This window comes from Schistocerca piceifrons, chromosome 4, assembly GCF_021461385.2.
Source record: "Schistocerca piceifrons isolate TAMUIC-IGC-003096 chromosome 4, iqSchPice1.1, whole genome shotgun sequence".
Taxonomy (NCBI): domain Eukaryota; kingdom Metazoa; phylum Arthropoda; class Insecta; order Orthoptera; family Acrididae; genus Schistocerca; species Schistocerca piceifrons.
In genome coordinates this window covers 763,383,531-763,411,076 of record NC_060141.1, presented here as the reverse complement: position 1 = coordinate 763,411,076, position 27,546 = coordinate 763,383,531, and the positions used below count along the sequence as shown (strand labels likewise).

Genomic DNA, 27,546 nt, shown 5'->3' with positions numbered 1-27,546 from the left:
CTTGCGGAGTATCAATGTAGATGTAGATGTAGATGGGGGGAGATGGGAGAGGGGGGAGATGGGAGAGGGGGGAGATGGGAGAGGGGGGAGATGGGACGCTGGGAGAGGGGGGAGATGGGACGCTGGGAGAGGGGGGAGATGGGACGCTGGGAGAGGGGGGAGATGGGACGCTGGGAGAGGGGGGAGATGGGACGATGGGAGAGGGGGGAGATGGGACGATGGGAGAGGGGGGAGATGGGACGATGGGAGAGGGGGGAGAGGGGACGATGGGAGAGGGGGAGAGGGGGACGATGGGAGAGGGGGAGAGGGGGAGAGGGGATGATGGGAGAGGGGGAGAGGGGGAGAGGGGATGATGGGAGAGGGGATGATGGGAGAGGGGATGATGGGAGAGGGGATGATGGGAGAGGGGATGATGGGAGAGGGGGAGAGGGGGAGAGGGGATGATGGGAGAGGGGGAGAGGGGGAGAGGGGATGATGGGAGAGGGGGAGAGGGGGAGAGGGGATGATGGGAGAGGGGGGAGAGGGGAGAGGGGGAGAGGGGATGATGGGAGAGGGGGAGAGGGGATGATGGGAGAGGGGGAGAGGGGATGATGGGAGAGGGGGAGAGGGGATGATGGGAGAGGGGGAGAGGGGATGATGGGAGAGGGGGAGAGGGGATGATGGGAGAGGGGGAGAGGGGATGATGGGAGAGGGGGAGAGGGGATGATGGGAGAGGGGGGAGAGGGGATGATGGGAGAGGGGGAGAGGGGATGATGGGAGAGGGGGAGAGGGGATGATGGGAGAGGGGGAGAGGGGATGATGGGAGAGGGGGAGAGGGGATGATGGGAGAGGGGGAGAGGGGATGATGGGAGAGGGGGAGAGGGGATGATGGGAGAGGGGGAGAGGGGATGATGGGAGAGGGGGAGAGGGGATGATGGGAGAGGGGGAGAGGGGATGATGGGAGAGGGGATGATGGGAGAGGGGATGATGGGAGGGGGATGATGGGAGAGGGGATGATGGGAGAGAGGGGATGATGGGAGAGAGGGGATGATGGGGGAGAGAGAGAGGGGATGATGGGAGAGGGGGAGAGGGAGAGAGGGGATGATGGGAGAGGGGGAGAGGGAGAGAGGGGATGATGGGAGAGGGGGAGAGGGGGAGAGGGGATGATGGGAGAGGGGGAGAGGGGGAGAGGGGATGATGGGAGAGGGGGAGAGGGGGAGAGGGGATGATGGGAGAGGGGGAGAGGGGGAGAGGGGATGATGGGAGAGGGGGAGAGGGGGAGAGGGGATGATGGGAGAGGGGGAGAGGGGGAGAGGGGATGATGGGAGAGGGGGAGAGGGGGAGAGGGGATGATGGGAGAGGGGGAGAGGGGGAGAGGGGATGATGGGAGAGGGGGAGAGGGGGAGAGGGGATGATGGGAGAGGGGGAGAGGGGATGATGGGAGAGGGGGAGAGGGGGAGAGGGGAGAGGGGGAGAGGGGATGATGGGAGAGGGGGAGAGGGGATGATGGGAGAGGGGGAGAGGGGATGATGGGGAGAGGGGGAGAGGGGGAGAGGGGGAGAGGGGGAGAGGGGGAGAGGGGGAGAGGGGGAGAGGGGGAGAGGGGGAGAGGGGGAGAGGGGGAGAGGGGGAGAGGGGGAGAGGGGGAGAGGGGGAGAGGGGGAGAGGGGGAGAGGGGGAGAGGGGGAGAGGGGGTGATGGGAGAGGGGGTGATGGGAGAGGGGGTGATGGGAGAGGGGGTGATGGGAGAGGGGGTGATGGGAGAGGGGGTGATGGGAGAGGGGGTGATGGGAGAGAGGGGGTGATGGGAGAGAGGGGGTGATGGGAGAGAGGGGGTGATGGGAGAGAGGGGGTGATGGGAGAGAGGGGGTGATGGGAGAGAGGGGGTGATGGGAGAGAGGGGGTGATGGGGAGAGGGGGTGATGGGAGAGAGGGGGTGATGGGAGAGAGGGGGTGATGGGAGAGAGGGGATGATGGGAGAGAGGGGATGATGGGAGAGAGGGGTGATGGGAGAGAGGGGGTGATGGGAGAGAGGGGGTGATGGGAGAGAGGGGGTGATGGGAGAGAGGGGATGATGGGAGAGGGGATGATGGGAGAGAGGGGATGATGGGAGAGAGGGGATGATGGGAGAGAGGGGATGATGGGAGAGAGGGGATGATGGGAGAGAGGGGATGATGGGAGAGAGAGGATGATGGGGAGAGGGGATGATGGGAGAGAGGGGATGATGGGGAGGAGGGGTGTGGGATGATGGGAGAGAGGGGATGATGGGAGAGAGGGGATGATGGGAGAGAGGGGATGATGGGAGAGAGGGGATGATGGGAGAGAGGGGATGATGGGAGAGAGGGGATGATGGGAGAGAGGGGATGATGGGAGAGAGGGGATGATGGGAGAGAGGGGTTGATGGGAGAGAGGGGATGATGGGAGAGAGGGGATGATGGGAGAGAGGGGATGATGTGGGAGAGGGGGATGATGGGTGGGAGAGGGGATGATGGGAGAGAGGGGATGATGGGGGGGGATGATGGGAGAGAGGGGATGATGGGAGAGGGGTGATGGGGAGAGGGGATGGGGGTGTGGGGTGTGGGAGTGTGGGGATGTGGGAGAGGGGGTGGGGGAGAGGGGTGTGGGAGAGGGGTGATGGGGTGTGGGGATGTGGGGAGAGGGGATGATGGGAGAGGGGATGATGGGAGAGAGGGATGATGGGAGAGAGGGGATGATGGGAGAGGGGGAGGTGAGGGGATGATGGGGAGAGGGGGTGATGGGTGTGGGAGTGGGGGATGATGGGTGTGAGGGGGGAGTGGGGTGATGGGGAGAGGGGGAGTGGGGATGTGGGAGAGGGGTGTGGGGAGGGGGATGATGGGAGAGGGGTGAGGGGGTGTGGGGTGTGGGGGGGGTGGGGTGTGGGAGGTGGGGTGTGGGGGTGTGGGGTGAGGGGAGAGGGGGTGTGGGGAGAGGGGGTGATGGGAGAGGGGATGATGGGAGTGGGGTGTGGGGATGTGGGGTGGGGAGAGGGGTGTGGGTGAGGGGTAGTGGGGGTGAGGGGTGATGGGGAGTGGGGGAGGGGATGTGGGAGGGGTGGAGTGGGATGATGGGAGAGGGGGAGAGGGGATGATGGGAGAGGGGGAGAGGGGATGATGGGAGAGGGGGAGAGGGGGAGAGGGGACGACGGGAGAGGTGGAGAGGGGACGACGGGAGAGGTGGAGAGGGGACGACGGGAGAGGTGGAGAGGGGACGACGGGAGAGGTGGAGAGGGGACGACGGGAGAGGTGGAGAGGGGACGACGGGAGAGGTGGAGAGGGGACGACGGGAGAGGTGGAGAGGGGACGACGGGAGAGGTGGAGAGGGGACGACGGGAGAGGTGGAGAGGGGACGACGGGAGAGGTGGAGAGGGGACGACGGGAGAGGTGGAGAGGGGACGACGGGAGAGGTGGAGAGGGGACGACGGGAGAGGAGGAGAGGGGACGACGGGAGAGGAGGAGAGGGGACGACGGGAGAGGAGGAGAGGGGACGACGGGAGAGGAGGAGAGGGGACGACGGGAGAGGAGGAGAGGGGACGACGGGAGAGGAGGAGAGGGGACGACGGGAGAGGAGGAGAGGGGACGACGGGAGAGGAGGAGAGGGGACGACGGGAGAGGAGGAGAGGGGACGACGGGAGAGGAGGAGAGGGGACGACGGGAGAGGAGGAGAGGGGACGAGGGGAGAGGAGGAGAGGGGACGAGGGGAGAGGAGGAGAGGGGACGAGGGGAGAGGAGGAGAGGGGACGAGGGGAGAGGAGGAGAGGGGATGATGGGAGAGGAGGAGAGGGGATGATGGGAGAGGAGGAGAGGGGATGATGGGAGAGGAGGAGAGGGGATGATGGGAGAGGAGGAGATGGGAGGGAGAGTGAGGTATGACTGCAAGGGGGTGGGAGGGGGAGAAAGCATTACACAATTTAGATGGAGAAGGACTGTTAGGGAGAGAAGAAAGAAGGAAAACTCCAAAGTGAAGTAGTGGGAACAACTTAGCTGAGAATTAGGCCAGGGGTACCGCAAGAGCACAGGATATCCTGAAGAGACCATTCCCACCTGCACAGTTTGGTGAAACTAGTGCTGGAAGGGAGTATCCAAATGGTCCATGAAGTGAAGCAGCTGCTGAAGACATCCGTGTTGTGGTGTTCAGCATCTAGACTGTCAAGCTTGTGGTTTGCCATAGTTTGGTTGTGGCTCTGCATGTGAGTAGACAGTTGGTTACTTGTCATTCCCAAATAGAATGCTGTGCAGTAATTGCAGCAAAGCTGATATATAGCCCTGCCTTTTATTGGGCGAGAAATGGCTGTGACTGGACTGCAGTAGGAGGTGGTAAGTAGGCAGGCGGGTGGGAGGGAGGGTGGGTGCATGGATGTATAGGACAGGTCTTGCACCTGTGATGTGCAGGATTTGGAGCAGGATTGGAATATGGATGGACAAAGATATTCTGTAGGCTGAGTTGGTGACCGAACACTACATTGTGTGATGCCAGTAGGGTTTTGGGCAGGATATCCCTCAACTCAGAACATGAAGAAAGGTAAGTCCTGGTGAAGGACGTGGTTGAGCTTTTCATGGCCAGAGTGATAATAGGTGTTTAGAGGAGAGGTGGTTGGTCGCTGTTTAACAGGTTTACTAGTTTCACAGGAGGAGAGGGCACGGGAGATCTGTTTATGGACGAGCTGGATAGGATACTGTATCAATAAAGGTTCTGGCTAAGTTATTGGTATATTTTGAGAACTCCTGTTTCCCACTGTAGGTGAGGTGACCACAGGTGGTGAGGCTGTAAAGAAGAGACTCCCTGACATGCAATGGGTGGCAGCTGTCAAAGTGGAGGTATTGATTGTGGTTGGTGATTAGTGAACTTGATGTGAACAACATGAAGACATATTTATTGAGTGATCTGAGAGGTGGACACTGACATCTAGGAAGGTGGCTTGTTGAGTTAAGAAGACCCAGGTGAAGTGGACTAGGGAGTATGCGTTGAGGTTATGGAGGAAAGAGCAAGACTGACCTTGCCACGAGTCCAAATCATGAAAATATCATCAATGAATCGTCTGCTATCTTGTTTACCTCTACCTTGCCTTACCTTTTCCCTCTGCTGCCTGTCCACACTATTCTTTTCCCATCCAGATCATGTACTGTATTCTCCCACCACTTCTCCCTATCCCCACCCACACCCCATGTGGGCTCTCATCCCCCCCCCCTCTCTCTCTCTCTCTCTCTCTCTCTCTCTCTCTCTCTCTCTCTCTCTCTCTCTCTCTCTCTCTCTCATCCCCCTTTTTCTGCACCTCTCACTGTCACCCTCTTCATCTCCACATTCCTCTTCTTTTCCCCCTCCCTTTCTTACACCTCCTCCCTCTCACTATATGCCTACCACTTTAACTTCTTTAGTCTCAATATATAGCTGCTGAATCATCTGTCTAAAGGCCTGGCTCGTACTATCCTGCTACACTTCCCTTGCCTCGTGTGCCCTTCCCTACCCTCTCCCCACCTCTCATCAACCCACAGCCCAGGAAACTGCTCTCAATAATAGATACCCGAAAATCAGTCTCGCCACAGGACGGTGTGTTTGAATGTCTGTGTGGTTGCTAGAAAAGGAGCAAACGCATGAAAGGTAGTGTGAATACTGTTTCCTGTTAACAGGAGCTTATGGGTCTCACACCAGTGTCCTACAGGTGAGTGGTTATCTTTCTCTTATTTAACATGCTATTCCTAAATTATTTAAATTCGGGAAGAACTTACCATTACCATATTTAGATACAGTGTCTGCATACTGGTTAAGGAAAGGAAACCTACAATACGACTAAGATAATCAGTGTTTGATCACAAACTCTAATTAAAAATCCTTGGGATGGATATCTGGCATAGTCAATGGGGCAACTGATAAGGGCTGATTGGTTAACAGTCTCTTCCCAAACACCATATCTTTTGACATGACATGGACAGGACTTATTCCATTCATCTTGAATGACTCCAGTTCGGGCAGATATGTCTGTGAATGAAGAGATGAAGGAAATCCATGACAAATTTTCTTCCAGTGTGTATTATTTAAAACATTCCATCTGTACCTGATCTGAAAGAGACTTGCAAAAGTTGTGTACAATTAACATCCTGGGGAACAAAGTCTCCAATAGGCAGCAAGTAAAATATAAGGAAAGATGGTCATGCAGACTTCCTAGGATGGCATGCACTCCCAGCATTGAGTGTGAGGCGAGAGGTAGTTAAGTGGGGGTGTAAAGCTGCAGATGTTAAACGTTCCGTGACAGTAACATTACATGTGTGGAGTTCATATTCCCATCATTAGGTGCTCACATCTCAGCCAACACACCACACACACACACACACACACACACACACACACACACACACACACTTAGACAACTACTAACGCTAGATTAATATTATAGATTAATAATATTATAGATTAATATTAATATTATAGTTATTATTACAGTAGCTGTGGGACATCTTCAATATAAAATACAATTGTAACTTCATGAAGTCATATAATATTCCTCAGTCAAAACTAACAACTGGCCTGTAGGATCTTCAGAGCCTGACCTACCCCTGCATGGAAATGGGAACACACTTAGAATGTGTGTAACTAGCTGTGGGATATAAACTCCACTGCTGAAATCTCTGGTGGCTTTGATGTAACATGACATATCTGTTCTTATTATCTATTCTTTTTTCTTACAGTTTTTGAATTAAATTTCTTTAATTTTCTACACTTTATATTTTTTAGGACCAGTAGTAACAAAATAGGGAATATATTAGTAACAATGCTGTTGTTTTTAAAGTTGTTACTGTACATGCAAAACACATTGTATGTATATACAAATTGTGATTGTATATTATGGTAATTTTAAAACTAAGATTGCTCACCGAGTCTTATTAATGGAATGTACAGTCCATCATAGTATCTAGATAGTGGACCATGAAATTCTAGCAGAGAGAGAGAGAGAGAGAGAGAGAGAGAGAGAGAGAGAGAGACCTCATAGTTACATAACTGTTTTATCATATTATGTGGAACATTTCATTTACTTACCAGAAATACAGGCTGTGATTTTGGGTGGTGTATTTGAAAAAGAGAATAAATTAAAAAAAAAAAAAAAAAACTATATAATTTTGTTCTTTTACTACGTTCCCAGAAATAGGAGTTGGATCTGTTGTGTAATTTCAGGGCTATAAAATGTTGATAAACTAAAAATAATAACATTATTTGATGTGCATCTCCACTGTATGGTGAGTAGCGACTATCGTTTTCATAATACTGTCAAAAATAAGTGGAATATATGTACACAGTACCTGATGATATTTCAAGAAGAATTTTGTCTCTTGCTGACATATCAGTTTTTCAGCTTTAGTTTCAGGAAATGATGACATTTCACAATGATTGAAGCCTCTCCTGAATTTTTCCATGTTAAACGCTACAGACCGACAATAAACTATCAAGTCAGACATTTCTTTGGCTATTCTTAGTTGCTTCTCCATTTCCTTATGTTGATTTTCCTGAATAAAATATGAAATATTTTACTGAGCTTAGTTTGTCAAATCCTACAAAACAAATATAAGTCTTAAAATATAAACCAGAGAATTAAAGTGAGCTGAACTAATGGGATCTAAAATATATTTGGTGTCAAATGTGACTTTGTTCATCAGGAGAGAAAAACTGGAATTAATGCTGCAGTAAAGGCAGAGATATGCATGATGTATGGAAAATACAAATCACATAGTTTTCAACCAAACAGCCCTTGTCAAAGATTTACTGCCCTACACTCGTACTCTCTGCTGGAAATATCAGTTTGCCATGAAGAAAAATAATCCTAATCCTACTCCTAATGATCCAACTCCCCAAAACACTATCCAAATTGAACCCCTGCCTGGAACAGTTCTGTCCTCCGTCACAGCGGGACCCACCTCCTCTTCTTCAAAATCACCCGCTCCTAACCTTCCAGGAATTTCTCACTTCCAGCCTTGCCTCTCAATCCTTCTTAAAAAATCTTAATCCTACTCCCAACATCACCATTGCTGAAGCCCAGGCTATCTGTGATCTGAAGGCTGACCGATCCATCGTCATTCTTCCAGCGGACAAGGGTCCCCACGACCGTGGTACTTGATCGTTGGGAGTATGTGGCTGAGGGACTGCCTCAGCTTTCAGACAACACCACATACAAAGTTTGCCAAGGTAATCCCATTCCTGATGCCCAGGTGGAGCTTCAAGGAATCCTCAGAACTTTAGGCCCCCTACAAAACCTTTCACCTGACTCCATCAACCTCCTGCCCCCACCGACACCCCGCACCCCTACCTTCTTCCTAAAATTCACAAACCCAATCATCCTGGCCGCCCCATTGTAGCTGGTTACCAAGCCCCCACAGAACGTATCTCTGCCTACGTAGATCAACACCTTCAACCCATTACATGCAGTCTCCCATCCTTCATCAAAGACACCAACCACTTTCTCAAACACCTGGAGTCCTTAACCAATCTGTTACCCCCAGAAACCATCCTTGTAACCATTGATGCCACTTCCTTACACACAAATATTCCGCACGTCCAGGGCCTCGCTGCGATGGAGCACTTCCTTTCACACCGATCACCTGCCACCCTACCTAAAACCTCTTTCCTCATTACCTTAGCCAGCTTCATCCTGACTCACAACTTCTTCACTTTCGAAGGCCAGACATACCAACAATTAAAGGGAACAGCCATGGGTACCAGGATGGCCCCCTCGTACGCCAACCTATTTATGGATCGCTTAGAGGAAGCCTTCTTGGTTACCCAGGCCTGCCAACCCAAAGTTTGATAACAGATTTATTGATGACATCTTCATGATCTTGGACTCACAGTGAAGAAGAACTCCAGAATTTCCTCTCCAATCTCAACTCCTTTGTTCCATCAGATTCACCTGGTCCTACTCCAAGTCCCATGCCACTTTCCTTGACATTGACCTCCATCTGTCCAATGGCCAGCTTCACACATCCGTCCACATCAAACCCACCAACTAGCAACAGTACCTCCATTATGATAGCTGCCACCCATTCCACATCAAACGGTCCCTTCCTTACAGCCTAGGTCTTCGTGGCAAACGAATCTGCTCCAGTCCGGAATCCCTGAACCATTACACCAACAACCTGAAAACAGCTTTCGCATGCCGCAACTATCCTCTCGACCTGATACAGAAGCAAATTACCAGAGCCACTTCCTCATCCCCTCAAACCCAGAACCTCACACAGAAGAACCCCAAGAGTGCCCCACTTGGGACAGGATACTTTCTGGGACTGGATCAGACTCTGAATGTGGCTCTCCAGCAGGGATGCGACTTCCTGCCCTAAAATGAGATCCATCCTTCGTGAAATCCTCCCCACTCCACCAAGAGTGTCTTTCCGCCGTCCACCTAACCTTCGTAACCTCTTAGTTCATCCCTATGAAATCCCCAAACCACCTTCCCTACCCTCTGGCTCCTACCCTTGTAACCGCCCCCGGTGTAAAACCTGTCCCCATGCACCCTCCCACCACCACCTACTCCAGTCCTGTAACCCGGAAGGTGTACACGATCAAAGGCAGAGCCACATGAGAAAGCACCCACGTGACTTATCTACTGACCTGCCTACACTGTGAAGCTTTCCATGTGGGAATGACCAGCAACAAACTGTCCATTCGCATGAATGGACACAGGTAGACAGTGTTTGTTGGTAATGAGTATCACCCTGTGGCTAAACACGCCTTGGTGCATGGCCAGCACATCTTGGCACAGTGTTACACTGTCCGGGTTATCAAGATACTTCCCACTTACACCAACCTGTCAGAACTCCGGAGATGGGAACTTGCCCTTCAGTATATCCTCTCTCGCGTTACCCACCAGGCCCTCAACCGCCGCTAATTTCAAGTTGCTGCCGCTCATAACCTCATCTGTCATTCAACAACATCTTTGCCTCTGTACTTCCGCCCTGACTGACATTTCTGCCCAAACTCTTTGCCTTTACAAATGTCTGCTTGTGTCTGTATACGTGCGGATGGATGTGTGTGTGTGTGCACGCGCACGAGTGTATACCTGTCCTTTTTCCCCCTAAGGTAAGTCTTTCCACTCCCGGGATTGGAATGACTCCTTACCCTCTCCCTTAATACCCACATCCTTTTGTCTTTCCCTCTCCTTCCCTCTTTCCTGACGAAGCAAACCGTTGGTTGCGAAAGCTTGAATTTTGTGCGTGTGTAAGGAGAACTATAAGGATATTAACAGCATCAGTAACAATTTATTCACAATCTTGATGATACAAAATAATGTTGTACACCAAAGGTTGGTATCAAAGACTAAGTCAATGGTGCAATCTTTATTTCTGCACAGTATCTTTTAATGTGACATAACACTCTGTCAATCTTTAACAAATAAGGCAGGATATAGTTTCAATAAACTGTGAAGTTGCTGCACAAAGTAAAACTATCAATGGCTTTACAGAAACTCAGAGTCCCCTCACCCCAAGTACATTAAACCTATGGTATTGTATGGTTCCAATTTTTACCCGATTCGTCTTTCTTATGGGGTTATTTAAAATCTAAGATATATGGAGCAAAAAAATACACAAATAGAGGACTTGAGAACATTACATTTGTCAATAAATCATGCCTGTGATGGTGGTGATGTTAGATTTTGAAAACGATAATTTTATGCAGTGGCTTCAACAGTGTGTCAGGAACAATGAATGAAATCATACCCAATACGGTCACCAACATTACTGCTGATATTCTGATGTTTAACTGTGTGGATGCACTTCCCTCTCTTTTTCTGTCTAGACAACATCGATTCAATAAATAACAGGAAAAGTTGCACAAAAAATATGAAACTTCAATAATGTTTGGGCTTCTTTGTTATTTTTTGGTGGTGCCCTAGAAGTATTATCTGATGGGATAGGAATACTTGTCTCACAAATGGGATGCTGGGAATCAGTGAAACAAGATGGCAGCAGCATTCTTGCAGGTTTGCGCCGTTGTGGAGCAGTGGAGTGTCACTAGATTTAGGTTATCCAAAGGATTGAAACCGGTCAAAATTAACTGTCAGATTGCTGTGCAATATGGTGGAAGCTTGTTTGAGTCTAACACATGTTGGCACACAGTAGTTCAAACACGGTGTAACTTGTGCTGATGATTCCCCGTATACAGGACGTTCTGTCTGTGTCACCATGGAGAATGACCTTGCAAGAGTTGATACAGGAAAATGGGCATTATTTTGAGTGATATTTCAGCAACAATGAACATTAGGGTTGGATCAGACCACCATATTCAAGAAAGTGTGTGCGAGTTGGGTTACAAAACATCTGATATCAGAAATGAAAGAAAGGTGCTTGGATGTATGCAGAGAGACCTGAAGTTTGTCTGCTGCTGCATCACCCCTCTCAGATTGCCTGGGTCTGACACCTTTAAATTATCACTTTTTAACACTCTAAATAATCTTCTACTGGCTCAAGGTTCACAGACGATAACAAAATCCAAGCACTGATGCATAACTGGTTATGCACACACCCAAGAATTCTTTGCAGGTGGAATTGAAAAGCTTGTCCATCACTGGCATAAGTGCCTGCAACTCGCAGGGGATTACGCTGAAAAATAAACAAGTGCTTTATTCTATTTTTATAATGGATTCTTTACAAAAATTCCAATTTTTTTATTGAATGAACCTTGTGTAATCTTTTTTTTCCTCTGCCTTGCCTACTACAAGTAATATGCTGGAGGTGGCATAGAGGAAGCCTAATGTAGGCCAACAAAAACAACACATTGAGCAGCACTACACTGCACTGTCCTGCCACATCAACCTCCCCCCACCCCTCCCTCCCACCCCTTCCCACTCCTCCCCCATCTTCCACGACTTGTTCAATAATGCTATGACTATGGAGTCTAGTGCAGAATTGGCTTCTTGTTACATATGTAACATGACAGCATCCAAATCATGGTGATTCTTACCTATGAAAGTGACCAATTTCAGTCACCTATGGAACTACTGTCACATTACTGGAGTTTCTAAATAAAATAATAGAAAAATATTAAGGTAACTGAAGGTCTGCAACGAAATATTTGATGTAATTGAAGCCTTAAAATAAATATAAAAATAATAATAATAATAATAATCTTTATCAGGAAAGTGTTCTTTCAATATACACTTTGTGGTTAATAAGTACATGTTATGCACATCAGTCTCAACTAGTTTTTGGAATTCAAGTGCTGCTTATATATTTTTTTATGTTTTCTGTATTTCTTATAGAATAATGAAATTAAGAAAAAAATATTTAGTTCTGATATAGTCTAACGTGCTACAATGTCACTGAAAAGAAATTACTAATTTCCCACAGTTGAACATGGATTTATTTTTTTGGTAAACAAAACTAAAATCTTTCAACAAATACATACCCGTACACTGGCATTTTGTGCCACTTCCTTAATGGCATTCCTCCATTCAACAGCAAGTTCTATCCTAGGTACAGCTACTTCAAATACTGAGCACATGTTTGGATTTTGTATACGTAGTACCCATTCCAGTCCTGGGCGGTCGTTTCGATGCACTTCAACAATAGCACCCATCACATCAAGGCTGCCCTTCTGAAGACTGCCAAGGAGTAGTGAATCTGAAGACTGTAAAGACACAAAAAATAATTATCTTTTAACACAAATGGGAAAATTAAAGAAATTACTTACTTTATTAGGTTAAAAAAAATAGTATGAGGAAAGACAACCCCACAACCCCTCCGAACTCTCTCTCTCTCTCTCTCTCTCTCTCTCTCTCTCTCTCTCTCTCTCTCTCTCTCTCTCTCCCCCTCTGACTGGTTGTTATACTCATACCATCATTTGAATTCCACCTGAGGTTTTTGAATATCATATGATATTTCTTTATTACAATTAAAACTGTTTACTTTCAGTACGAAGCATACATCATTAAATACCATACAAAAAAATCATTGCCTCCTTTTAGAAATTCATAATAAACTCCTTTATCATACGTAAACTGTGTTGTCTCTTCCGTATATTGAAATCCCTGCTTCTTTATTATAAGTGACTTCCTTTTGTACAATAAAAAGCTTTTTGTTATTGTTGTTGAAACAAAATAGTTTAGCAGTTCAAATGAACACTGCATCTCACTGAAAGGATGTATCTATAATTTAGATCTTTGAAACCTAGGAAACTGTCTCAATTTATTACACCTTTTAATTACCACAAGTTTTTTGCTCCTTTTGTAAATGTCACAGTTCATATATTATGAATACCCTGTAGTCTCGGTGTCACAACCTTTTCTCTTATTGCAATGATATAGTCAGTTTTCCTGGCAGTAGTTGGCCAAAAAAATTGTTTGTTACCAGGTTTGCATTGTATTTAAAACATTAGTTTCTGGATGGGCTGTGACCTAGGAAAATTGTAGTAGTCATAAACTGTTGTAGGTGTGTTGGAAAAGAATCAGAGCTCCAACCGCTAACAGAAAGCATTGAAGTTCAAATTGTTATAGGTACTGAAACCTGACTAAAGCTGGAAATAAGTTCAACTGAAATTTTTACAAGTGATTCATAGGAGAGCTGAAAGAAAGGCACAGGGAAACATAACTGGCTGAGGACTTACATAAAACATGAGAGTCAGTAATCCTGTTAATATTAAGAACATCTTGCTAAAATTTTCAGAAACAGGTTGGACAAATCACAAAACCTTAAAAGCCTCGCATCTGTTTGAACATCACTTAAAATAAGAGGGCAGGTCTACTGGAAAATCTGCTGCTGCCCTCTCCCCCAAAAATAAAACACAGTCTAGTAAAATGTGGCAAACAGTGATCTGTACGCTGCAAGCACCACATATTGAACGGTCCTCTCGCCAGAGAAAAAGCCGTGCATCAGAGGACTATATAGCCTATGTGAAGACGAATGAAGAGGACCTCAACCTATCTCTAGGACCGGAAGGAGGTATGCCACGACAGCGTAGTGGTCTTTACAAGATGCAGCTTATTATCTGTCATGTCCAGCCATTTGTCTTCCCATCAACACGTGACTAACTCAACAGTTAGCTGAAAGGGTACAGGGGAATGGCACACTGAAATAACTGATGATCACAACATGCCTTCTTGACTGCTGTGTCTGCCCTTCCAATCCTCGCAATACCCATCAGCCCTGGTACCCAGCAGAAAGACACCTCCTTCCCCAACCATCGTAGTTGGAAGGAGGCATAATGGATTTACTGGACTACTTTATCTATTGGGTACAAGCGTTGTAGAGACTGAAAGGCACTCACAGAATTGGAACAGATGAGGAATTTAGCACTCTAAGCACATCTCATCTACTCCAGAGTCTGCAAGTTTGCATATAATTCTGTGTCAAAACACAGTAGTGTCTCAAGGTAGGCAGAACTTGAGCACACAATCAGGCAAAACAACAGAGCAACCAACAGAATCCACCTGTTTCAACCCATGTGTAAGGACAGATGTGGAGTAGTGGTGCTCAGTTAAAATGTCATGAAATAATGAGTTAAGAACATGTGCAGGAGTGCAATCTCTCCTGTATTGCACCAAACCTAAAATTAGTCTGGGCCTCTACAGTAACCAGAATGGCACATGATTAAAACTGTGGATTTGGGCTTGTATGTGCTCCACACCAAGTGATTCCAGTACATTCTGCACACAGATCCCAAACAGCATTGTTGCTCATGGGCAACTGGAGAAAAGGTGATCCAGAGGTGGACAAGCAACAGCATGGTGTGCATGTGAAGTTGGAACTGCAAGAAGCATTCATGCCTGACACACCAGGAGCTGCTGCTGAATGGTAAGTGATGGTTCCCCTACCTCAGCATAGACGCTGGGTATGGGTCTGGCCCAGTAAGCACCTGTGGCCAGCCTAATCCCCGCAAGGTGGATAGCGTCAATAATCTTCAGATAGGAAGTCCTTGTTGATCTGTGCCCTGTGTAGCCATAATCTAGCTGGGAACGCAGAAAAGCCCTATAAAACTGGAGCAGACAAGCCCTGTCTGCTCCCCAAGATCTATGGCTAAGGCACTTTATGATATTCACAGTCTCCCAGGTGTGGTATCCATGACAATTTGGAGGCAAAAATGGGGCCCAGAAACCTCACCAAGTCTCTAAAATGTAGAATGGCATTCCTGCTATGCACCATGTCAGGTAAATTAAAAATTAGACAAAAATGACTGGAATGGACACACACACACACACACACACACACACACACACACACACACACACACACACACACACCTGCAGAAAACTGAAAACCAGTCTTTTGCAGCACATTCCTCTAACCTCTTGTAATCTCCCCCTCCTTCCTAACTGCATCTATTGACCACATGAGTCTTCTTATCAAGATTTGAGAGGAGCTAAGATTACAATAAACTTTCTAGTTTACTTAGCTCGTCATGTAGACTTGGCTCCAGTTTTTCTATGTAGACTTGGCTCCAGTTCTTCTTGTCTAGCAGTCTGATTCTCGAAGATTTGAGTATACCATACAGTATTTTCATTTTCATTAACAAACATGATACACTGTTCACACAAAATACAAAAATAATTACGGTCACATCAGAGGCATGCTTACAACTCTAGCACTCTGTGGAAACAATCATATTCCAAAGGCTTTACAATTTTTTTTAACAAATGAATTTCTACTAGTTTCTGTTATATTATTACTTTCAATTATTATTTCATAAATGAATCCAGAAATAAACATAACAACCATTACAGACTGCATAATTGATAATAGAAATTTTAAGTATGCCAATAATTTGTAATTTCAAATGTTTCTAAAAAAATAATTTAAACTGGAAATTCAAAACTAGTACCTATCGATAACAACATTTTATAAAGTAATTCACTTTCAGAAATTGTACTGTGTATAAAATTATATGAAAATTTTCAGGAAAGCAACTTAGATAATACTGACCTGTCCAAAATTTGAAAAATAATACTGGTATCAACAACCACTGTTGAGGATGATGATGATGACGATGATGATGATGACGATGAAGATGTTTGGTTTGTGGGGCACTCAACTGCACGGTCATCAGCACCCTTACTCATTCCCAATCTATACACAGTAAAATCTAGCTACTTTCATGAATGATGATGGAATGATGAAAACAGCACAAACACCCAGTCCCCAGACAGAGAAAATCCCCAACCCAGCTGGAAATCAAACCGAGGATACCATAATCCAGAGGTAGCAACGCTAGCCACTAGACCGTGAGCTGCGGACAACTACTGCTGAAGAAAAGTAATGCCGGAGGAAGATGTCTCATTATACTCTGCACAGTCAGTTGCAACTCATGAGTCACTACTGCAAGACTGGAGGAGGAACAGAAAACAGCAAAATCATCTAAGAATAAGGAGTACTGTATGGGACTCAATACCATGGACATGATATTGTTTATGGCTATGACAAATAGGGTAACACTTAAAACACTGCCCAGAGGGACACCAATCTCCTGCTCAAAACGATATGACAACGTGTCACTGTCTCGAGACCTACAAAAGTGCTGAAACAAAAAAGACCCTATGAAGATGGGGAGGTGGCCACAAAAGCCCCACTAATGGAGTTGCATGAGTATACCATGTCTCCACATAGTATCATACACTTTACTGATACCAAAGAATATGTGAGACAGTGATGTTTACATAAGAAAGCATGCTGAATAGTCACTGTAGTAGGGTCATGTTTATAGTGGACGAAAATCTCTGGAATTCACACAGAGTGGCTTGGGGGTTGCCTGGTCTCTCACAACCAAACCAGATGACAGTTAACCATTCACTCAGGGTCTTTCCTACTCAGCTCATTAAGATGATAGTCCATTAACTATTGAAACATGTGCAGTCCTTTCCCGTATTGAGGAAAGGTATCAAAATTGCCTCTCTCCATGGGTTGGGGAAGTGACATGTCTGCCATATGAAATTAAAACATTTGAGGAGGATTTCCTTTGACACCGCTGGCAACGGTCGAAGCAAGAGAAGCAAGCAGTACCAGATCTGGTCATGATCAGGTGCAGTGTCACGAGTCTCATATAGTGCCAATCCCACCTCCCATATGGAAAAAAGGCAGTTGTAAGACTCAGAACTGCTGGATGTGAAGTCCAACTTGCCCTGCTCTCACACAGTAGTGGCAAAATGCTGGAGCCTGGCTGGCATTAGATTTCGTAAAATGCCTGCTGTCAACTGGGCAATTCTCCAGGAGTTGTTTGGAGACACCCCGGTTTCAGCACTGCTACTACTGGTATTTCCAGAAATTTCCAGGTACAGTTTGCCTCCTAAGATGACCTGAAGACTTTGGGATCGATAGGTCAGTGGCACATTGGATCATTCACGTAATGCGGTCCACCCATTCCTCAACAATGTCATGGCATTTAAAGACAGCCAGCTGGCTGAACAACATCCAGTTAGCCCTGACGGCCATCCACTTTAATAGCTTCTCTTCAGGGAAAGCTCCATGTAGTAGGAGAATGCAGAGTGGGAAGTGGGCACTGGAATGAAGGTCGTCAGTGATTTCCCACTGAACAGAGTCTGAGTGTGCTGGAGCGCAGAAAGAGAGGTCAATGGCTGAGAGTGACCAAGTAACAGCACAGAAATGAGTGGGAGTACCTTTGTTGAGGATTCACAGCACATCATAAGGCTCTCCAAAACCCAACCCCAAGAGCAAGTATGGGTTGAGCCCAGCAAGACATCATGGGCACTGAACTCTCCCAGTAGGAGAACAGTTCAATGGAGTTGTTCCATACAATCTGTGACAGCCTCATAGTCTACTGCATCTTGCAGTGGTGGATACAGTGAGGAAGCAGTGATCTTCTGGCACAGATGAATTTCAGTGGCAACTGTTTGCAGGTTAGTAGCCAGGGGGAGAGCAGAGCAAAGCTGCACATTACTGACAAACACAGTGCCCACTCTCTTGGCCCTTTCCCCAGTTAGGTCATCCTTGCGATAGAGTGTATAGCCCCATAGTACAGGTGCAAGATTTAAGACGAACTTACTGAAAAAACAAGCATAGTGGGCATTCCTGTGTTAGGTGATTCAGTTCCTCTACATGTGTCTTGAAGCCATTAATGTTTCACTGCAGTATGAGAGCCATCTATCACAAGGATAGCGCTTTCATTCTTACTTTCTGCCAGGGAAGGGTGCCCGCAGTGGGTGAAGATACACTCCTGGGGTGAGATGATTGCCCCAGTCTGACATCAAGGTCCATCACCTCTGAAGAATATTCAAGAAAGACATCAGAGAGGACGAGTCAAGATTGTCAGGATGTACAGTTCCCGTCTCCATCGGAGGAGGGGTGGGGGCGGGGGAGGGATGTCTTCGCCTTTTACTTTGATTTTTTGATCTGAGGGGGCTTTGGAGATACAGCTACAGAAGTGGTAGTGACAACACTGTATGGTGGATCACACTGAATTTTTGGAGGGGGCAAGGAGTTCCACAATGTCAGAAATTGCACCTTTCCTTAAGTTCTTGGGGAAGGGACAGGCTTTGAAGCAACTGCAGCAACACAAGTGCATTGGCAAATGCAGGTACTAGTGCTGACACTCGTAACCTCCATTTGTATAGCAGCTTTGGTTTTCTGGAATAGCTGCTTGAGAATGGGAGCAAAGGAGGCAGCGAATGTAGGTGGCTGCATCACCTTGTCTATCTTTATACTTTCACCATATAGGGTGTGCTTTGTTTTTTTTATCTCCCGGATCTTCCATTATTCAAGGAAGATCCTGCAGCCCCTACTTTGAACTGGGTGATTACCAGAGCAGTTGACACACTTTGGAGGAGGGGAGCAACCAACTCTGTCATGGGCGACTTTACCACACTTGCCACAACAGGTTTCTCCCTTACAACCAAGAGTAGTGTGCCCAAAGTGCTGGCATTTAAAACATTGCAATGGGTTCAGGAAATAAGGCTGTATGGCTAGGCAAAGGAATTCTGCCTTGACATGCTCTGGAAGTTTGGTGCTGATAAATGTAAGCATAAAAAAAAAGAGTGATTCGCCACCTCACCATAATGCTTTTCATAATGTTTTGCATGTCAAAAATGTCTTCTCAGGACCACTCAACTTTCAGTTATTCTCAGGGAATGTCAACCAGATCCCTGCAAGTTACAACACCCTTGCTGTAGTTCAATGTGTTGTGCAGTTCATTTTCAAATGTATACTCCTGAAGGCATTGAGCTTTCTGGAGGTTCTTTACTTGCTGGGAACTAAATGTTTCAACCGACAGAGTCCCATTTTGCAAGTGCTTTCAGATTTCAGGTTCTAACATTGTCCTCTAAATCTTTTCGTATATAAAATGGTGAAACTTTATCAAAACTGCACTCCTTTTTTAACTATTATAAAGACATTTGACTAAGAATATGCATTCTGTTACCATTTACTGAGTCAGGAGGACTGACTGCTCAAGCTATCTTGTTAGACTGGGTGTTGGTACCTTCCAGTGGCCCATCCTTTCTGCTGGGAGAAGGATGGGAAAATTTCAATGGATCCATGCTCGTCCAATGAACAGCTAGGGAAGTAAAAGTCAATCTAGACAGAGCCCAGCTTGCCTGGGTATGTCTTATACAACTGAAGTGTGCCAGGTTTCCCATAGGCTGCCCACCATTCCATCTCATCAGTGTGCAAGCACACCTTGAGACAGGTTTTGTTGTATAGTGGTTTATACCATCCTCATGATACAGGCAGTCAAGCCAAGATCCCCGTTCCCTGTGACACACAATGTTCCACTGCTGTGCCGCATGGTGGTCAGTGACAAATGCACAGAGCTCATGGTGACAGAGGACTGGTTGCACATACCAGTCCCCAGGTCAGGAACCACGGGGTCACCAAGCCCGTATCCAGCAAATGAATGCTGAGCCCCTAAGAGTGAATTTAAACTGAAATAGTTGAATGATTCAGATATGGTAATGTTATTATTATGCTTTGTGGTACTAAAGTCAGATCTGACATTTACAGAAAGATAACCACCACTGATATACTGATCCACAGCTCCTCTAACCACCCTATCAAGCACAAGATGACAACCTTCAGGTCCTCTCTATACAGGCTCCATGTGCTCCATTGCAAAGGAAGCCCTCGACACAAAGAGGTCCAAATTATACAGTACATAGCCTACAAAACTTGACATGACAGTGAATTCATCATCAACGGTATTAATTGGGATGACCTCAGAAAGATAAGAAAGAAATCTAGCTTAATAGCCTGCAACCTTATCAATGCCAATGATCAGAAGGCTGCTGGTATCACTATCATATAATTCCTTGTTTTGGCAATATTTCAGAAAAGATTGGAAGATAGTTATACTCCAAAAAAATAATGAACCAGCCTTCATCATTTATGGTAATGATATTGCAAAGTATAGGTACAGAGCTCAAGAAGAATATAACAATTCCAATCCCAAAGAAAGCAGGTGTTGACAGATGTGAAAATTACCGAACTATCAGTTTAATAAGTCACAGCTGCAAAATACTAACACGAATTCTTTACAGACGAATGGAAAAACTAGTAGAAGCCAACCTCGGGGAAGATCAGTTTGGATTCCGTAGAAACACTGGAACACGTGAGGCAATATTGACCTTACGACTTATCTTAGAAGAAATATTAAGGAAAGGCAAACCTACATTTCTAGCATTTGTAGACTTAGAGAAAGCTTTTGACAATGTTGACTGGAATACTCTCTTTCAAATTCTAAAGGTGGCAGGGGTAAAATACAGGGAGCGAAAGGCTATTTACAATTTGTACAGAAACCAGATGGCAGTTATAAGAGTCGAGGCACATGAAAGGGAAGCAGTGGTTGAGAAGGGAGTGAGACAGGGCTGTAGCCTCTCCCCGATGCTATTCAATCTGTATATTGAGCAAGCAGTAAAGGAAACAAAAGAAAAGTTCAGAGTAGGTATTAAAATCCATGGAGAAGAAATAAAAACTTTGAGGTTCGCCGATTACATTGTAATTCTGTCAGTCTGTGAAGTCGTTTGTGAAAGTATTTGTATGGAGTGTAGCCATGTATGAAAGTGAAACATGGATGATAAATAGTTTAGACAAGAAGAGAATAGAAGCTTTCGAAATGTGGTGTTACAGAAGAATGCTGAAGATTAGATCAGTAGATCACATAACTAATGAGGAAGTATTGAATAGGATTGGGGAGAAGAGAAGTTTGTGGCACAACTTGACCAGAAGAAGGGATCGGTTGGTAGGATATGTTCCGAGGCATCAAGGGATCACCAATTTAGTATTGGAGGGCAGCGTGGAGGGTAAAAATCGTAGAGGGAGACCAAGAGATGAATACACTAAGCAGATTCAAAAGGATGTAGGTTGCAGTAGGTACTGGGAGATGAAAAAGCTTGCACAGGATAGAGTAGCATGGAGAGCTGCATCAAACCAGTCTCAGGACTGAAGACCACAACAACAACAACAACAACAACAACAACAACAACAGGTACAGAGCACGTCACTTGTTCTAATATCATGCAACGCGGGAGTTTTGTGTCACTTGCAATGATTGCCCCATGCGGTACACTGAACAAACTGGCAGGAGCTTTAGTATCAGATTTAAAGATCATCTCGGGATTTCTAGCTCAAAATCTGCTTCAAGTACCCACTTTTGAGAACCGAGGTATTTTGTCACTAGTGCCACAGTAACTTATAAATTTTACATTGAGAAAGCAAGGGCCACACTTTAAACAACTTAGAAGGGGGCAAAATTATGCGATCCATTAGTCGTTTCCCACACCAAATCCTAAATGGACAAATGGAGTTAAAGCTCCGTAGCATTTTGGCTACTGCCTAAGTTAGTTGACATTCTACTCTGTTGTTCTTTTACCTAGTTTCCTTAATTCCTCCAGTGACTCCTGCACACCCCCCCCCCCCCCCTTATTATCTGATGTTTCTTGTACATATTTCTTTCAAGTTTTTTAAACAAATTTTCTTATAACATTTTACAAAATTATAATTTCAGAATTTTAAAATTTTGGGTTTATTTAGGGGACACCATCAGCAGATTTGTTCATTTTCTGCAATATATGCAGCTGGTGGTGATCTTTTAAGTCTTTAAACGCCCTTGGTTTAAGAATTTCTGTTTCATTAGCACATCTAATGGGTGTTAATAATGAAAATAAATACAAATATCAACTTTCACTATTATATTCCACTTTTTTAAAAAATTTCTGTATTTCGATATCCCAGTATTTCTTGTTCTCGTTTTCCATTCATGCGTTTCCCCAAAAGACCACCAATCATTCAGTTGTGCTGGATGCACGCATCATAAACGCATGTGTGAGCCGTGTATAGGCTAGCTGTTTACTTTCATGCCATAAGTAAGAGACAGCATGCAGTCGCCTCCCCTGTTCCTCAATCACGTACTGACCAGAGAGGTGGTAAGTGTGTTTTCCATGTTGTATTTTTCTGTCAATAAGATATTTACCTGACACATTTTGTCCAGTTTACTTAAAACACTCCTCCATTTTGCTGCAATAACTCCTTGGTCCTTTCAAGCTAGCCGCATATTAGTTCTGAATAGTTTTTAATAAATTTTCACTTTCCGAGTGGATCACTATGGTGCAATATGTTTAGGACCCATCCAACATGTTGTCGTTGTGGTCTTCAGTCCTGAGACTGGTTTGATGCAGCTCTCCATGCTACTCAATCCTGTGCAAGCTTCTTCATCTCCCAGTACGTACTGCAGCCTACATCCATCTGTATCAGTTTAGTGTATTCATCTCTTGGTCTCCCTCTACGATTTTTACCCTCCATGCTGCCCTCCAATACTAAATTGTGATCCCTTGATGCCTCAGAACATGTCCTACCAACCGATCCCGTCTTCTAGTCAATTTGTGCCACAAACTTCTCTTCTCCCCAATCCTATTCAATACCTCCTCATTAGTTATATGATCTACCCATCTAATCTTCAGCATTCTTCTGTAGCACCACATTTCAAAAGCTTCTATTCTCTTCTTGTCCACACTATTTATCGTCCATTTTTCACTTCCATACATGGCTACACTTCATATAAATACTTTCAGAAAGTATCTCCCATTTCATCTTCATCTACATTCTCCTCCATTTCCATAATATTGTCCTCAAGTACACCCACCCATGTATAGACCCTCTATATACTCCTTCCACCTTTCTGCTTTCCCTTCTTTGCTTAGAACTGGGTTTCCATCTGAGCTCTTGATATTCATACAAGTGGTTCTCTTTTCTCCAAAGGTCTCTTTAATTTTCCTGTAGGCACTATTTATCTTACCCCTAGTGAGATAAGCCTCTAAATCCTTACATTTGTCCTCTAACCATCCCTGCTTAGCCATTTTGCACTTCCTGTCAATCTCATTTTTGAGACATTTATATTCCTTTTTGCCTGCTTCATTTACTGCATTTTTGTATCTTCTCCTTTCATCAATTAATTCAGTATTTCTTCTGTTACCCAAGGATTTCTACTAGCCCTCATCTTTTTACCTACTTGATCCTCTGCTGCCTTCACTATTCCATTCCTCAAAGCTAACCATTCTTCTTCTACTCTATTTCTTTCCCCCATTCCTGTCAATCCAACATATTGGATTGGAATCTATGCACCCAGCTGTTTTATTCAATGGTGTACCACCTTTCAGCAGTGTTTTATTTTGAAGCACAACGAATGTTGGGTACCAAGTTCTGAGCTTTATAGTTCTTAACGTTTTGGTTATATGAGTGCAAATATTTTAATGTTCTTATGTAAAGGCTTTTAAGAGTTTTTAAAAAACTTTTTAAAAATCTTAAATATTTTTACAAGATTATATCAGTGGATGTCTTTGGCCTGTTATTTCTCCTTGATTTATTGTTGTGGTGTGTGTGTTTTTTGTCTATTTCAGAAGAAAGCCTTTTGGCCGAATGCTTACTTGTTTAGCGTCTATTTGTTGTGCCTATCTGCAACAATAAGGTGAGTAGAAATCTACCCTTTTCATAATGCAGCCAACTAAATACTACAATTACAAAGAACCTAAATTGGAATGATCATGTAGATAGAGTTGTGGTAAAAGTGAACCAAGGTGTTTTATTAACAGAACACTCAAAAGCTGCAAAACATTCTCTAAAGAGATTGCCTACACAACACTTGGCTGTCCTCTGCTGCATTATTGCTGTCCAGTATGGCATCCTTACCAGATAGGACTGATGGAGGACATTGCAAATGTCCAAAGAAGGACAGCTCATTTTGTACTGTGAAGAAATTGGGGGGGGGGGGGGGAGGGGGAGGGGGAGGGGGAGAGGGAGGAGCACCTTATGATACACAAGTTGAAATGGCTGTCACTGGAAACAAAGGCATTCTTTGTTGCAGCAAGATCTTTTCACAAAATTACCAATTTTTCCCCTACAAATGCAAAAATGTTTTGTTGAAGCCCATCTACATAGGCAAAAATGATCATTATAACATAATAAGAGAAATCAGAGCCCACTTGGAAACATTAACAAGTTCGTCTTTCCTGTGAGCTGTTTGATAGGTAGAAGAACAGTGTGAAAGTGGTTCTCTCTGCCAGGTACTTAAGTGTAACTTGCACAGTAGACATGAGTGTGCAGATGGTGTAGGTGGGTGATTTAAAGCTCTCAGAACAGAAAAGTTTCATTTCAGTCCCTACAGAATACATTAGTCTCGATTAAAAAATGTATATTAAACAGTTACACCACAAACAAAATTATACAACTTAAAAACTTATAATATTTTGACAAGTTTGTTGGTATGGTCATTATCTGCAACATGTAAAAAATATTTGTTTTATAAATTGAAACACCTTTTTCTTACTGTCATCCGTATTCATTCATTCATGTTCTGTAACATGATTTTAAATGTGCAAAGAAAGATACTAGACATGATTATAAGATGAGTTAGTTTTGTGTTAGACAAGTTAGTAGGTAAAGTGAGCACTTCAAAATGTTTGTGCTGAGCGGGGGGGGGGGGGGGGGGGGGGGGGGGGGGGGGGGGGGGGGGGGATGCCAAATAATGTGCCCTATTACTTGGGCAGCTCCTCTTGATCACACTGGGTTTCCTTGTTCTGAATGTGTAGAAGGGGCTACAGTTTTACATCTGAGAAGTGTCAACATTAATGAACAATCAATAATCTATTGTTACTGTGGTAGCCATTGCATTGTTAATGCCAAGTTGCATTTTCTGCTTATTTGATTCAAAATGAGTGATGAAACAATTCACAACTTATTTTAGGTGCTACCTACAGATCCCAAAAGGGTTACAATCCATAGTGAAACACAAAGCACATTTTTGGTGACATGAACGTGTGAGAAAAGCACAGCTCCCCCCCCCCCCCCCTCCCCACAGTCCCCAACAAGTAGTAGCTGCAACTTTAACTGTCCACAAATGGCATCAGCAGAACTTGTGGCAACAGCAGATGACAGCTACATTAGACTGTAACTACACCTACATTGCATCATCTTGCATAATAAAGGATCATAAAAAGGTTTTCTATTACAATGTAAATCCGACATCATTTCATTGAAGTATGTGAAGCTGTTTCCTAGCTCCAATACCAGAGTTAATACTTTTTTTCACTTATCCGCCAGTATAACTATAGCCACGCACATTTAGCAACTGTTCAACCAACTATTTAGCATCGAAACAGCTTTGGAAGGATATACAGTGTATCCCAGAAGTGTTGCAACAAACTTCGACCTAGTGGCAGGCGCCAGCGCTTATATCTTCGACACTCCGTAGCATCGTTGGATGACATTTCTGGGCACAAATTTCTGTCCTTGACTTGTTCCGTAAGACACTCACTACAGTCCTTCAAAGTCTGTCACAACATTTTTATGACATCCTGTATATTACTCTTTTCCCATTTTATCCACCCTATACCGAGGAATGGTGTAAGGAACAGAGGGACGGGAGAGCAGTGGGATAGGGAAGTGTCGTACTCTCGTGTAATGCTGGCAATCCAAGAAATAGCATGTGCATTTGTTCTTTGTAAAGAAATTGACAAATTTAAAATAAGGTGGAATAATGAGGTGCATAATTTATGTAAACAAAGGACTGTGAAATGACTAACATTTACCAAAGCTAAGAGAGAGCACATAGGAGTGATTAAAAACTTACATTATCATCTCTGTTTTCTTGAGAATCCCATTCTTCCACATAGTTCGAAGGAAACCAGTGTTGTTTCTTTCCTCCATAGTCTCCACGCCACCAGCCACTGTTTCCTTGTTTGTTAACATTTGTTATTACAGCATGCTTGCAGAAAGATAATTCGTCATCGTTACGTGCCTGGTAATCGTATAGTGCCTTGACGGTTATCTGGGAACAAATGATTAATATCCATGTAGAATTTTCAAGCCTTACACACACACACGCTGACTTTACTAATAGATAGAAACTGGCAAGCCAGTTATTCTGGAAGGTGCAGAAATAATTTCCGGTCTAAATCTTAGTAGAGAGTTCACAAAGCACACAGAATTAAAACCTCATACCACAATCCTGTAGTCAGCTAAAATACGGCAAGTCAATAGTTAATGTAAAAACCATATTTAGTTAAACATGAAGATCGCAAACACTACAAAATCTAAGTCTGCCTCTCTCTCTCTCTCTCTCTCTCTCTCTCTCTCTCTCTCTCTCTCGATATTTTGTTTCTTCCATAAGCAAAGTTCCTCTCTTAGACCCTTTATAGGTGATCGTACAAGTTTCTCTCGTGGAAATATGCGCAGTTTTGCTTGCAAGTGGCTGATACCATTGTTTTTAGGATGAGCAATTTATATTCTAAGCCCATTTTTATGCAGTTCTGAGCAGTCAAGGTCACACACTTCCCTTGTCAGTGTTGAACAGAGGAGGGAGTGGGAGGGGAGGAAGGAAAAGCATTTGAAGTCATAGGTCAAAATTATTCCTTTTCATTTCAGTGAAATGAGGGGTGAACACATTCACAACCTTTCAAACTGACATAAATGTCTTGCAATCTAATTTCTGACAGCAGATATGAACAGCTAAAAGGTACAGAAATATCTGCCATCAAAATCTTAAAATTATGGCTTTACATCCACTCTTAGAGTTGTTGTACATGAAGTAATGTTGTGCAGAAGAAGTGTCATGCAGTACATCAGTTCAGTAATATCTTCTTGAGATACCAACTCTTAGAGTTGTTGTACATGAAGTAATGTTGTGCAGAAGAAGTGTCATGCAGTACATCAGTTCAGTAATATCTTCTTGAGATACCAACTGCATCAAACTGCAGGTTATCCCTGAGATTTCAGGGAGCAAGGTCTCTCTTCCTATATTCTGTAAAAGTGATAATGCGTTTTGACAACTTTGTTTGTTGAAACTGGAATCAGATTTGTTACACTATTACATCTTACCGCTAGTAAAGATAATTTTTCATTGCTGCTAGCATTGTCTATGACCCTGGATATAGAATTACATTATTATTACACTAAGTTAGCTGACATGCGTCTCATTTATAGGGAGACACAATGCAACAGTCCAGCAACAAAGTGCCTGTGTACAAAAGAATTCCCAGTTAGGAGCTTACCAAATCATGTCACATTTCAAAGACTTGATGGCCATCTTAATGAAATAAGATTCCTTGGATCAGATTGACAGGAAACTAGTACACCTTGCAGCATG

At 44.6% G+C, this 27,546-nt stretch overlaps 1 protein-coding gene across 1 annotated transcript in view; it reads right to left on the bottom strand.

Moving 5' to 3' along the window:
• The window catches only part of LOC124796433 (1-phosphatidylinositol 4,5-bisphosphate phosphodiesterase gamma-1), a 248,485-nt gene that overhangs the window by 70,720 nt on the left and 150,219 nt on the right, over positions 1 to 27,546 (bottom strand). Inside the window, exons 15-17 of the mRNA XM_047260620.1 lie at positions 26,032 to 26,229; positions 12,382 to 12,603; positions 7,290 to 7,493 (exon numbers count right to left, since the gene is read on the bottom strand). Coding sequence (XP_047116576.1) covers positions 7,290 to 7,493; positions 12,382 to 12,603; positions 26,032 to 26,229 — 624 coding nt within the window. The remainder of the gene's footprint in view (positions 1 to 7,289; positions 7,494 to 12,381; positions 12,604 to 26,031; positions 26,230 to 27,546) is intronic.